Here is a 14,101-nt window from a genome sequence, read left to right on the forward strand (position 1 = left end):
GGAGTGCTGTGTGTAACAAGAGGCCATGCTATGGGAGTGATGTGAGTGTGTAACTAGAGGCCATGCTATGGGAGTGATGTGAGTGTGTAACTAGAGGCCATGCTATGGGAGTGCCGGGATTGTGTAACTAGAGGCCATGCTATGGGAGTGCCGTGAGTGTGTAACTAGAGGCCATGCTATGGGAGTGCAATGAGTGTGTAACTAGAGGCCATGCTGTGGAAGTGCCGTGAGTGTATACCTAGAGGCCATGCTATGGGAGTGCCGGGATTGTGTAACTAGAGGCCATGCTATGGGAGTGCCGTGAGTGTGTAACTAGAGGCCATGCTATGGGAGTGCAATGAGTGTGTAACTAGAGGCCATGCTCTGGAAGTGCCGTGAGTGTGTAACTAGAGGCCATGCTCTGGAAGTGCCGTGAGTGTGTAACAAGAGGCCATACTATGGGAGTGCTATGAGTGTGTAACTAGAGGCCATGCTATGGGAGTGTTATGAGTGTGTAACTAGAGGCCATGCTATGGGAGTGCTATGAGTGTGTAACTAGAGGCCATGCTATGGGAGTGCTGTGAGTGTGTAACTAGAGGCCATGCTATGGAAGTGCCGTGAGTGTGTAACTAGAGGCCATGCTATGGGAGTGCCGGGATTGTGTAACTAGAGGCCATGCTATGGGAGTGCCGTGAGTGTGTAACTAGAGGCCATGCTGTGTGAAGTGCCATGAGTGTGTAACTAGAGGCCATGCTGTGGGAGTGCCGAGATTGTGTAACTAGAGGCCATGCTATGGAAGTGCTGTGAGTGTGTAACTAGAGGCCATGCTATGGGAGTGCTGTGAGTGTGTAACCAGAGGCCATGCTATGGAATTGCTGTGAGTGTGTAACTAGAGGCCATGCTATGGAAGTGCCGTGAGTGTTTAACTAGAGGCCATGCCATGGGAGTGCCGAGATTGTGTAACTAGAGGCCATACTATGGGAGTGCAGTGACTGTGTAACTAGAGGCCATGCTATGGGAGTGCTGTGTGTAACTAGAGGCCATGCTATGGGAGTGCTATGAGTGTGTAACTAGAGGCCATGCTATGGAAGTGCCGTGAGTATGTAACTAAAGGCCATGCTATGGGAGTGCCGGGATTGTGTAACTAGAGGCCATGCTATGGGAGTGCCGGGATTGTGTAACTAGAGGCCATGCTATGGGAGTGCCGGGATTGTGTAACTAGAGGCCATGCTATGGGAGTGTCACACAATGGGAATAAAAGGGGGGATTATGGAGAAAATATAGGGATTGGAGACAACAATAATTGCTCCTTAGGTAAAATAACCAATTCATTTAATAACGCCTTTACAGAGGATGAGACCTTCCCTGCAGGAGGCAAATCATGATATATCTATGTCCTATGCTTTATAGGACAATTGTACAATTCCCCTGCAGTGCTGGAAACAGGATATTCCGGGGGTAGCTGAGGATAGGATTAGACGTCGGTGGTGTAGGGGTGGGTAAGGTGCCGGTCTGGATTCAGATAGAGTGAGAGGAGCCCCCTGTGGCGTCTCATTCCTGTGTATAAGATAAAGGTATGCATTTACAAGAACCAGGCCCAGTCTTTGCTGGAGCTTTGGGATTAAATTGTAAGGGAGATGTAAAGGGAAAGAGACCCCTCCCAGCGTTCTCCATTCCCTCTGTAGGTTATACAATGGAGCGCCACTGCTGCGCCAACACTATTATTTAAACACCTATAATAAGGCTTCGTTTCAGAAAAATCTCTCCTACAGAGAGGAGCAAATTATAATGTAAGAGAAGCCGGCACTGTGCAGAGAAGTGATTATATTATGGTAATGTATATGACAATATCGCTGAGGCACAGTGTATTAAAACTTCCCAGAGTTGGACATTAGGAGCAGTATTTAACAGGTGAGAGCTGGGAAATTTGCAAATTACTTAAAGAGAATCAAGACAGGGGGTGTGAGGTCATTAACTACAGTAAGTATATTATCGTGCACTTTCAGGTCTGACCACCAGGGGCAGCCTTGTGACCAGCCTAGTCTCCATAACAATGCATCTCTAAACAGCCGTCATTGAGCTTTAGCCCCATATTATTTCTCTAACGTCCTAGTGGATGCTGGGGACTCCGTAAGGACCATGGGGAATAGACGGGCTCCGCAGGAGACTGGGCACTCTAAGAAAGATTTAGTACTACTGGTGTGCACTGGCTCCTCCCTCTATGCTCCTCCTGCAGACCTCAGTTAGAATCTGTGCCCGGACAGAGCTGGGTGCGTTTAAGTGAGCTCTCCTGAGCTTGCTAATAAGAAAGTATTTTAGTTAGGTTTTTTCTTTTCAGAGAGCTTCTGCTGGCAACAGACTCTCTGCTACGTGGGACTGAGGGGAGAGAAGCAAACCTACTAACTGCGGCTAGGTTGCGCTTCTTAGGCTACTGGACACCATTAGCTCCAGAGGGATCGAACACAGGAACCTAACCTTTGTCGTCCGTTCCCGGAGCCGCGCCGCCGTCCCCCTCGCAGAGCCAGAAGACAGAAGCCGGCGGGTTGAAGCAAGAAGACGTCAAAATCGGCGGCAAAAGACTCCTGTCTTCATATGAGGTAGCGCACAGCACTGCAGCTGTGCGCCATTGCTCCCACATTACACCCACACACTCCGGTCACTGTAGGGTGCGGGGGGGGGGGGGGGGGGGCGCCCTGGGCAGCAATTCAGTACCTCCTGGCAAAAGCAGCATATATACAGTTGGACACTGTAATGTGCATGAGCCCCCGCCATTATTTTTACACAAAAATCGCGGGACAGAAGCCCGCCGCTGAGGGGGCGGGGCCTTCTTCCTCAGCACTCACCAGCGCCATTTTCTCTCCACAGGTCCGCTGAGAGGAAGCTCCCCAGGCTCTCCCCTGCACGATAGAGAGGGTGAAAAAGAGAGGGGGGGCACATAAATTTGGCGTAAAAACAATATATACAGCAGCTACTGGGTTAACACTACGTTACTGTGTGATTCCTGGGTCATATAGCGCTGGGGTGTGTGCTGGCATACTCTCTCTCTGTCTCTCCAAAGGGCCTTGTGGGGGAACTGTCTTCAAATAGAGCATCCCCTGTGTGTGTGGTGTGTCGGTACGTGTGTGTCAACATGTCTGAGGTAAAAGGCTCCCCTAAGGAGGAGATAGAGCAAATATGTGTGTGAGAGGGTGTGTCCGTCGACAACGCCGACACCTGTTTGGATATGTGTAAGAGCTGAGGTGAATTTATTGCACAAAAGATTAGAGAACAGACAGGAAATCTACCCTTGTCTGTCCCTATGTCACAGAGACCTTCAGAGTCTCACAATGCTCACTATCCAAAATAATAAACACTGATATCGACACGGAGTTTGACTCCAGTGTCGACTACGATAATGCAAAGTTACAGCCAAGATGGCTGAAAGGTATTCAATATATGATTATTGTAATAAAAGATGATTTGCAGATCACTGATGACTCATTTGTCCCTGACACAAGGGTACACATGTTAAGGGGAAGAAAGCTGAGGTAAATTTCCCTACTCTCATGAGGAAAAAGAGCGGGAATCTCCAGACAAGAGACGGCAGCTTCCCACAAAAAATTATCAAGCAGTATCCTTTCCCCACTAGGGCCAGGATGTGATGGGAATCTTCCCCTAGGGTGTCCCGTTTGCACAGAAGGTAGCACTAGCTGTTCTCAGGGATCCTGCAGATAGCGTGCACATTCTAGTACACTACTCAAACCGGCGATTGTGTCGGCATGGGTTTATAGCGCTGTGGCAGCGTGGACAGGTACCTTATCAGCAGAGACTGAGACCCTAGTATGCATATAGATATAGATATACATATATATATATATATATGTATATATATATAGAGATATATATATATATATATATATATATATATATAAAAGATGCTGTCTTAAGTGATAGGTATATATATATATATATATATATATATATATACCTATTAAACATGCCCAAAGAGACATGAGTATACTGGGTCCTAGAGTCAAAGCTATGTCGATTTCTGCTTGACGTGTCCTGTAGAATATGCAATGACAGATGATGCCGACTTAAGAGGCATGTGGAAGGCTGAGGATTGTGTGGAGAAGGGTTCTCGGACCTGGTCTCCACAGCTATAGCTGGTAATTCTGATATTTTGCATTATATTCCTGCACAGCCTAGGAAAGCACGACATTATCATATGCAGCCTTTCGAATAAAGAAACAAGAAAGTCCAAGGTGCGTCCTCTCTTGCCAGAGGCGGGGGCAGAGGAAAGAAGCTGCACAACACAGCTAGTTCCCAGGAACAGAAGTCCTCCCCGGCCTCTACAAAAATCCACCGCATGTCGCTGGGGCTCCACAGGCGGAGCTAGGCCTGGTGGGGGCACGCCTTCGTAAGTTCAGCCACAAGTGGGTTCACTCCCTGTTAGATCCCTGGGCAATAGATAGTGTGTCTGCCTTCGTAAGTTCAGCCACAAGTGGGTTCACTCCCTGTTAGATCCCTGGGCAATAGATAGTGTGTCTCAGGGATACAAGCTGGACTTTGAGAAGATGCCCCCTCACTGATGGCCCTGCCGGCTTCCCCCCACGAGAGGGAAACAGTGTTAACTGCAATTCATAAATTGTATCTTCAACAGGTGGTGGTCAAGGTTCCACTCCTTCAACAAGGAGGGGGTTATTATTCGACCATGTTGTAGTCCCGAAACCAGACGGTTTGGTCGGACCCATATTGAATTTAAAATCCCTGAACATATACCTGAAAGGGTTCAAGTTCAAGATGGAATCGCTAAGAGCGGTTATTGCAAGCCTGAAAGGGGGAGATTTTATGGTGACTTGGGACATAAAGGATGCATACCTTCATGTCCCCATTTATCCACCTCATCAGGCGTACCTCAGAATTGCGGTACGGGATGGTCATTACCAATTTCAAACGTTGCCGTTTGGTCTCTCCACGGCCTTGAGAATATTCACCAAGGTAATGGCGGAAATGATGGTGCTCCTGCGGAAGCAAGGTGTCACTATTATCACGTACTTGGACGATCTCCTCATAAAAGCGAGATCAAGAGAGCAGTTGCTGAACAGCGTATCACTTTCTCCGGAAGTGAAACGGCAACACGGCTGGATTCTATATATTCCAAAGTCGCAATTGGTTCTTACAGCTTATCTGCCTCTCCTAGGCATGATCCTAGACACAGACCAGAAAAAGGTTTATCTCCCGATAGAGAGAGATCAGGAGCTCGTGACACTGGTCAGGAATCTATTAAAACCAAAACAGGTGTCAGTGCATCACTGCACTCGAGTCCTGGGAAGGAGGGTGGCATCATACGAGGCCATTCCCTTCGGCAGGTTCCATACCTTCCAATGGGACTTACTGGACAAGTGGTCCGGATCACATCTTCGGACGCATCGGTTAATCACCCTATCCCCCAGAGCAAGGGTGTCTCTCCTGTGGTGACTGCAGAGTGCTCACCTTCTCGATGGTCGCAGATTCGGCATTCAGGACTGGGTCCTGGTGACCACGGATGCAAGCCTCCGAGGGTGGGGGGCAGTCACACAGGGAAGAAATTTCCAAGGGCTGTGGTCAAGGCAGGAGACTTGCCTTCACATCAATATCCTGGAACTAAGGGCCATATACAACGCCCTAAGTCAAGCGGAGACCCTGCTTCGCGACCAACCGGTTCTGATCCAGTCAGACAATATCACCGCAGTGGCTCATGTAAACCGCCAAGGCGGCACAAGGAGCAGGGTGGTGATGGTAGAAGCCACCAGAATTTTTCGCTGGGCGGAGAATCACGTAAGCACACTGTCAGCAGTGTTCATTCCGGGAGTGGACAACTGGGAAGCAGACTTCCTCAGCAGGCACGACCTCCACCTGGGAGAGTGGGGACTTCACCAAGAAGTCTTCACGCAGATTGCAAATCGACGGGAACTGCCACAGGTGGACATGATGGCGTCCCGCTTCAACAAAAAGCTACAATGGTATTGCGCCAGGTCAAGGGACCCTCAGGCGATAGCTGTGGACGCACTAGTAACACCGTGGGTGTTCCAGTCGGTCTATGTGTTTCCTCCTCTTCCTCTCATACCAAAGGTGCTGAGAATTGTAAGAAAAAGAGGAGTGAGAACAATACTCATTGTTCCGGATTGGCCAAGAAGGACTTGGTACCGGAACTGCAAGAAATGCTCACAGAGGACCCTTGGCCTCTGCCTCTCAGACAGGACCTGTTGCAACAAGGGCCCTGTCTGTTCCAAGACTTACCACGGCTGCGTTTGACGGCATGGCGGTTGAACGCCGGATCCTAGCGGAAAAAGGCATTCCGGATGAAGTTATTCCTACGCTGATAAAGGCTAGGAAGGACGTGACAGCAAAGCATTATCACCGTATATGGCGAATATATGTTGCTTGGTGTGAGGCCAGGAAAGCCCTACAGAAGAATTCCAGCTGGGTCGATTCCTGCACTTCCTACAGTCAGGAGTGACTTTGGGCCTAAAATTAGGGTCCATAAAGGTCCAGATTTCAACCCTATCCATTTTCTTTCAAAAAGAACTGGCTTCACTGCCTGAGGTTCAGACGTTTGTTAAGGGAGTGCTGCATATTCAGCCCCCTTTTGTGCCAGCAGTGGCACCTTGGGATCTTAACGTGGTGTTGGGTTTCCTGAAATCCCACTGGTTTGAGCCACTTAAGACTGTGGAGCTAAAGTATCTCACGTGGAAAGTGGTCATGCTGTTGGCCTTAGCTTCGGCTAGGCGTGTGTCAGAATTGGCGGCTTTGTCATGTAAAAGCCCCTATCTGGTTTTCCAGATGGACAGGGCAGAATTGCGGACTCGTCCGCAATTTCTGCCAAAGGTGGTGTCTTCTTTTCATTTGAACCAACCTATTGTGGTGCCTGCGGCTACTTGTGACTTGGAGGATTCCAAGTTGCTTGACGTAGTCCGGGCTTTGTAGATTTATGTAACCAGAACGGCTGGAGTCAGATAGACTGACTCGCTGTTTATCCTGTATGCATCCAACAAGCTGGGTGCTCCTGCTTCAAAGCAAACTATTGCTCGCTGGATCTGTAACACGATTCAGCAGGCTCATTCTGCGTCTGGATTGCCGCATCCAAAATCAGTGAAAGCCCATTCCACAAGGAAGGTGGGCTCTTCTTGGGCGGCTGCCCGAGGGGTCTCGGCATTACAGCTTTGCCGAGCTGCTACTTGGTCGGGTTCAAACACATTTGCAAAATTCTACAAGTTTGATACCCTGGCTGAGGAGGACCTTGTGTTTGCCCATTCGGTGCTGCAGAGTCATCCGCACTCTCCCGCCCGTTTGGGAGCTTTGGTATAATCCCCATGGTCCTTACGGAGTCCCCAGCATCCACTAGGACGTTAGAGAAAATATGATTTTACTCACCGGTAAATCTATTTCTCGTAGTCCGTAGTGGATGCTGGGCGCCCGTCCCAAGTGCGGACTTTCTGCAATATGTGTATATAGTTATTGCTTAATAAAGGGTTATGTTATGTTGGCATCCATTGGTTGATGCTCTGTTGTTTGTTCATACTGTTAACTGGGTAAGTTTATCACAAGTTGTACGGTGTGATTGGTGTGGCTGGTATGAGTCTTACCCTGGATTCCAAAATTCTTTCCTTGTAATGTCAGCTCTTCCGGGCACAGTTTCCTTAACTGAGGTCTGGAGGAGGGGCATAGAGGGAGGAGCCAGTGCACACCAGTAGTACTAAATCTTTCTTAGAGTGCCCAGTCTCCTGCGGAGCCCGTCTACTCCCCATGGTCCTTACGGAGTCCCCAGCATCCACTACGGACAACGAGAAATAGATTTACCGGTGAGTAAAATCTTATTTTTAGTACCTTTCGACGCGATGCGAGGGCACGCCGGTCGAATATCGCGTCTCAAGATATTTATGTGCTGCACATAGTATTTATCGCAGTGCGATCGCATGTGTTTCTATAAACACATGTTATATATTGCACTGCGATGGGCATCCGCCGGGTGTGACGTGCCCATGTGATTCCCACTCGGCGGTGACGTGCCCATCACGTGATTACCATGCGATCTATCGCATGATCGCATGGTAATCACTTTGCCAGTTCAGGTGCGATTTCATCGCACCTGAACTGCCGGCGCGATGCCCCACGAAGTGTATGGGCACCATTAGATTTGGGTGGGGGGGTGTTCAAACGGAAATCTAAATTGCAGTGTAATAATAAAGCAGCCAGTATTTACCCTGCACAGAAACAATATAACCCACCCACATCTAACTCTCTCTGCACATGTTACATCTGCCCCACCTGCAGTGCACATGGTTTTGCCCAATTGCTAAAAAATTTGCTGCTACGATCAGGTCTGAATTAGGCCCCTTCTTTCTCCCCAGCCGCTTATACGTGAGATTACAGACCATCGTACTCCTCCCTGTAGAGCACTGCTAATGTTTCCCATTGCTGCATTCAGGTGGATTTTGCGCCTGCGTTTATCTGAAACACAGAAAACTAGACGCATTCCCCATCCAAACGATATTCTCTCTACTAATCTAAATCCCTCTACAGTACTCAGCTGCCCTGCAGCTATTCTCCGACTGCTCATAATAAACTACACCGAGTGTTTCAGGCTAGTAATGATCCAAGCACAGCAGCTTAGCGTAAAGGGCAGCATCTTAGCGTAAAGCGCAGCAGCTTAGAGTAAAGCGCAGCAGCTTAGAGTAAAGCGCAGCAGCTTAGAGTAAAGGGCAGCATCTTAGCGTAAAGCGCAGCAGCTTAGAGTAAAGGGCAGCATCTTAGCGTAAAGGGCAGCAGCTTAGAGTAAAGCGCAGCAGCTTAGAGTAAAGCGCAGCAGCTTAGAGTAAAGCGCAGCAGTTTAGCGTAAGTACATACTTTTCCTTCGGAATGCGGTGATGTTGTGGAAACCTGTAGACTAGTCGCTGTGACTGAGGTAGCTCCTGATAATTAAGGATGATTGTCTGTTGTTCCCGCAGCGCAGCGCATCTGACGAGCTCCTGAGACGGCCGCAGTAGAGATCTGTTGCTCACATAAATGCTTTCATTGCACAGAAGCAGATGTTAGGCTCTGTCTCCTGTGAGTTTGCTGCGTTCCGTCTTGTAGTCTCTTTGTGTAGCAGGTCTCCGGCGCGGCACGTGGGTAAATGCCAGCAGCTGCCCTCTCCGTCAGGGTAACGGCACCTTTGTAGGTGTGTGATGGAGCGCAGCATTTCTCTCTGCGGGTCTGTAGGGAGTTTCCTGGCACATTCTCCGTCTGTGACTGGCACACGGACCCCGGCACTTATATCTGTGCAGATATACAGTCTGTCTTACGTACTGTATATGTGTGCGTGTATCATGCATACAAGATTCTATATGATGGATAATAATATACTTCTATCGTATCTGTCTGTCTGCCGGGCATACATAATATGTAGTGTACAGTATGTCTATCCCGCATATCCAGTACAGCACGTCCAAATATCTGATCATTGATCGTCCGTAACTGGCAGTGTATGCATTGCTGCGGCTGTCCGCCCACCATTTCCCCTGTCATTCGCAGGGGAGGGGCGGGAGAATACCAGACATTGTGGCCATACAATGTGACGGGTAGTATTCAGTATGCCGAATGACGGGAACCCGGCGCACAGTATACCGGCGCCGGAATCCCGACACCCGGCATACCGACACCCGACATACCGACAGCTATTCTCCCTCGTGGGGGTCCACGACCCCCCTGGAGGGAGAATAAAATAGTGTGGCGCGCGCTGCGCGCCACCGTGCCCGCAGCATGGCGAGCGCAGCGAGCCCGCAAGGGGCTCCTTTGCGCTCGCCCCGCTGTCGGTATGCCGGCGGTCGGGCTCCCGACGCCAGTATGCTGGTCGCCGGGAGCCCGAGCGCCGGCATACCGTACTACACCCAATGTGACATACATTACTGTGCAAAAGTTTTAGGCAGGTGTGGAAAAAATGCTGCAGAGTAAGAGTGCTTTCACAGATAGAAGTGTTAATAGTTTATACTTAGCAATTAACAAAATGCAAAGTGAATGAATAGAATAGAAGTCTAAATCAAATCAATATTTGGTGTGACCACCCTTTGCCTTCAAAGCAGCATCAATTCTTCTAGGTACACTTGCACACAGTTTTTGAAGGAACTCGGCAGGGAGGTTGTTCCAAACATCTTGGAGAACTAACCACAGATCTTCTGTGGATGTAGGCTTGCTCACATCCTTCTATAATCCCAGACAGACTCGATGATGTTGAGATAAGTGCACTGTTGGGGCCATATCATCACTTCCAGAACTCCTTGTTCTTCTTTACGCTGAAGATAGTTCTTAATGACATTGGCTGTATGCTTGGGGTCGTTGTTATGCTGCAGAATACATTTAGAACCACTCAGACACCTTCCTGATGGTATTGTATGATGGTTAAGTACCTGCCGTCCGTCTGGCCGCCCACTCCTCGGAAGTATGGGAGATATGTCATGACATCTCTTCCATACGGAGCTCAGGCGTGATCTCCTGCCTCCAACTGCCACTGTGGGGGAGGCGCCGGGCTGACATCCTAGCTTAGGTTTGCCGGAGGAGGCGAAACTGGTTCCTTCTCCAAATGGAACTGACGGAACGCAGTTCCGCCCTGTTCCGTCCCACTTTACCCCTGCTGAACCGAGAATGTACAATAACTAACAGCAATCCTTCCCCCGTGGAGCTTACCTGCTAAATTTCCAGTTTGTTTGTGGCTTGCGGGAGCAACCAGGGGAAATCCATCCTGCCTTGGAGAGAACACACAAACTATACACAGACAGTGCTTGTTGGAATAGCATGCATGAACCCAGTGCTCTGTGTCAGTAATACTAACCACTGAGCCACCATTCTATAGATACTTCTTAATTTATTCTAGTGACCATTTTTACCCCCGTGACACTGACTAAGATGAATAAACCAATCAGACAACAGTATTTGTGGTTTAGTATTCTCCCCATCGCCATGCCTTTCTGTGATTGATGCATTGTGATGTAATATTGCTGACACTATTATAATGTGTGCAGTGCGTTCCTCAGTTGTGTCATGTTCTCTTTCCTGATTGCAGCCTGTGAATGTAACGGACACGCCAGTATCTGCGAGATGCAGACCGGAAAATGCCACTGCACCACCAAGGGGATCAAAGGAGACCACTGCCAACTGTGAGTACCGCCATGTGGATTGTGTGTTCACCAACACTTTGCTCACACTGACTAGTGAGACCGTAGCTGAGCGAGCGCTCACTGTGCCCGTGTACCGCGCTTTACAGGACGGCTGAGCCTGCAAGACTATAATAAGTTACATTAGTAAATAGAAATGTAAAATGTTGAATAGCGTGTACGATGTGTTTTTTGTTGTGGGGGAATTTCTTGTCTGCACCTTCCAGACTTCCTATCTGTAAGCTGCATTCCCCCAGAATAAAACTTGTCACTTATGGGAATATTTGGAAATGTCACACGGGATTTGTTAGTGTTATACACATTTTATACAGCCATGCGCATTTCGCCACCTTTCCCAATTAGTGCAATAGTCCACATTATAGCGATATACTTCTCGCTGCGCTCTCCCAGCCGTGTGTAGGAAACGGGTCAGGGCAGCTCTTCCGTCCAAGTATTGAGGATGCTGGCTGGATGGATTGCATGGAAGAAGGGGACCGAGAGGAGGTCAAAGAACTGGGATCATGGGCCCAAATGTATTAAGCCTTAAAAAGTGATTAAAGTGGAGAGTGATAAAAAGAGATAAAGTGGAGAGTGATAAAAAGAGATAAAGTGGAGAGTGATAAAAAGAGATAAAGTACCAGCCAATCGGCTTCCTAACTGCCATGTTACAGGCTGTGTATGAAAAATAACCGGAAGCTGATTGGCTGATACTTTATCTCTCTCCCCTTTATCCCCTTTTAAGGCTTAATACATTTGGACCATGGTGTGTTGCTATTGGAGGGTAAAGGGGCTTTGTTACGACGTAATGATACATTCCCGGATTTTACTCCAACCTCTGACACAGCAACTGGACCAAGTTCACAACATTTCCGAGAAGTCGGCAGAAGTGCGATAAAACCAGAGCGCGCAGCCAGGCTATGAGGGGTCATAAACAATTCCCTGCTTTCTGTGGGATTTGGAACCAGGATTACTTTTTGCACGATTTCCCGAACACCAATTACAGATGATGTCTAATTATACGACGGGTTACTGAAGCGTGTTCCGAGTACATGGGTCCAACACGTAAACATTATTGAGGCAGCTAAACAGCCCGAATTCTTCCTTGTGTAACTGCAGAATATCATTGCCGAGTCATTATTGTATAAATAAACCCTTTGTTCATTCCTGTAACACTAGAACGTGGGCTTAAATACGGTTAATGGTATCCTGCGGCGTGCATTGAATCCCGGGGCCCGAGTGGCTGTCAGTGCCTCGCTGCCTGGACATATCTTGTTACAGTATTGTGACGGCTGAGGAAAGGGGAAGTGGAAGGTGGGGGAGAATCGCTCTCCTGTCCGCGATAGAGAAACCCTGCGCGTTTTATAGGGGGTAATAAGTCCTCAGATGAAGTCGTGGTATTATTAAACTCTCTCGCTGGCCCCCTGTGTGGAACGATGTATAATTAATATGATTAAATGACTTTTAACAATTTTTCTGGCCACAGCGTGAAGTGCGTGGGTGGAAATAAAAGTAAAATGCCAGAATGAGTCTATTTAACTTCAGCCAGGATGGAAGGAAGCCCCCTCCCCACCATAGCCCCCCCAGCCGGCCAAGCGCTGGAGATGTGATGGGAGGTGAAATTACAGCAATTAGTAATTCAGCCCGTCATGTGACGAGTAGCTTGAGGTGTTGTCTACTCAGAAGGTCACATTGTGCGTGCAATCACACCACAGAGTGCGGAGGGTCCTGCCAGTGCTCGGAGCCCAGTGTTATTTGTGCTGGTCAGAATCTTTATGTAGGAAGCACATGAAACTAGGAATACATAGCATAGACAATCAATGCCATATTGTAATAAAGAGCCAATGATATTTCCCCAACACTCGCCCTACCTACACCCCACATTTTTCTGCAGTACGCAAGTTCCCTCATTCCATGTAACGCCTGCCAACCGCGAATGGCGGTCAGTTCATGCTGCTGTCTGTTGTTGGCGGTAGTGACCCAAATTCATGCTGGCCAAATGAGCGATAAGTACAACCCCCCCCCCATCTTTGCAGCAGTTGTTTGATGTCAGTGGGGTCAGAGTGGATTAAAGTGCTGTCCCAATCCTACCACATAAATCTCTATCATTTCACAGAACGCCACCGGTTTAATAAGAAAATATAGATAAAGTGTAGGGTGGACATCGGAGAGATGATATTGGTTCTGGCGGACGCGGTGCTGGTAATTACTCCGCAGTAACTACTATTGACCTCAGGATTCAGAGCTATTTGTCGCGGTGTCATAATGCGGCCCAAACAGAGCGCTGAGACTTGGCGAGGAACCTGATGTGCTCTTTATGGCGCGGCCTGTCATCGTGTGCTCAGGAAATACAGTGTTTCACAGATTAATTGTAGTGTTCCTTGTAGGGGAATATCTCCTCTCGCCGGGGTGATGGCGCTAAGCCAAGGATGTTAAAATGTCTTTTAAGAAGTGCTCACGGGGAGATCGGAGGCCCCAATTCTCTGCGCAATTATGCTATTTATTTATAATAATGAATCGAGGGGGGACTTACACCGCTCATTAAATAGTGTCACTTTGTTTTTTACTCTACCTTATAGCAATTAGACACGCCAGCTATAACACAGAGCCCATCCTCCGAGACTGATCTGTGCGGCAGCACATATAATAATACACCGTATTCTCCGCCTGCCAAGGTTTGTGCAGACTCTCAGCGCATCGCCAGAGTACATATACCGCCCTGATGTCACAAGTCCGGCGCCCCCTTTATCTGTACAAACGTTTACTTATTTCTCCTGAAATATGAGAACCAGAAAGTCTCTCCGGACCTGAGTTTTATATATTCCTTCTAATCAGGTGCGTCACTGCGACGTGCCTGCATTCATCCATGTGACGTGGATCTGGCAAAGTCCGAAAAGCTGCCACCATCTCGCATACAGGAAACTGAGGCCGCGGGGGGCACAGGATCACCGAAACTGGTGGAAAAACGTTCCCTC

At 48.5% G+C, this 14,101-nt stretch overlaps 1 protein-coding gene across 1 annotated transcript in view; it reads left to right on the forward strand.

Moving 5' to 3' along the window:
* Positions 1-14,101, forward strand: part of ATRNL1 (attractin like 1) — a 1,127,078-nt gene that overhangs the window by 486,996 nt on the left and 625,981 nt on the right. Inside the window, exons 20-21 of the mRNA XM_063963337.1 lie at positions 11,039-11,132; positions 12,613-12,638. Coding sequence (XP_063819407.1) covers positions 11,039-11,132; positions 12,613-12,638 — 120 coding nt within the window. The remainder of the gene's footprint in view (positions 1-11,038; positions 11,133-12,612; positions 12,639-14,101) is intronic.

This window comes from Pseudophryne corroboree, chromosome 3, assembly GCF_028390025.1.
Source record: "Pseudophryne corroboree isolate aPseCor3 chromosome 3, aPseCor3.hap2, whole genome shotgun sequence".
Taxonomy (NCBI): Eukaryota; Metazoa; Chordata; class Amphibia; order Anura; family Myobatrachidae; genus Pseudophryne; species Pseudophryne corroboree.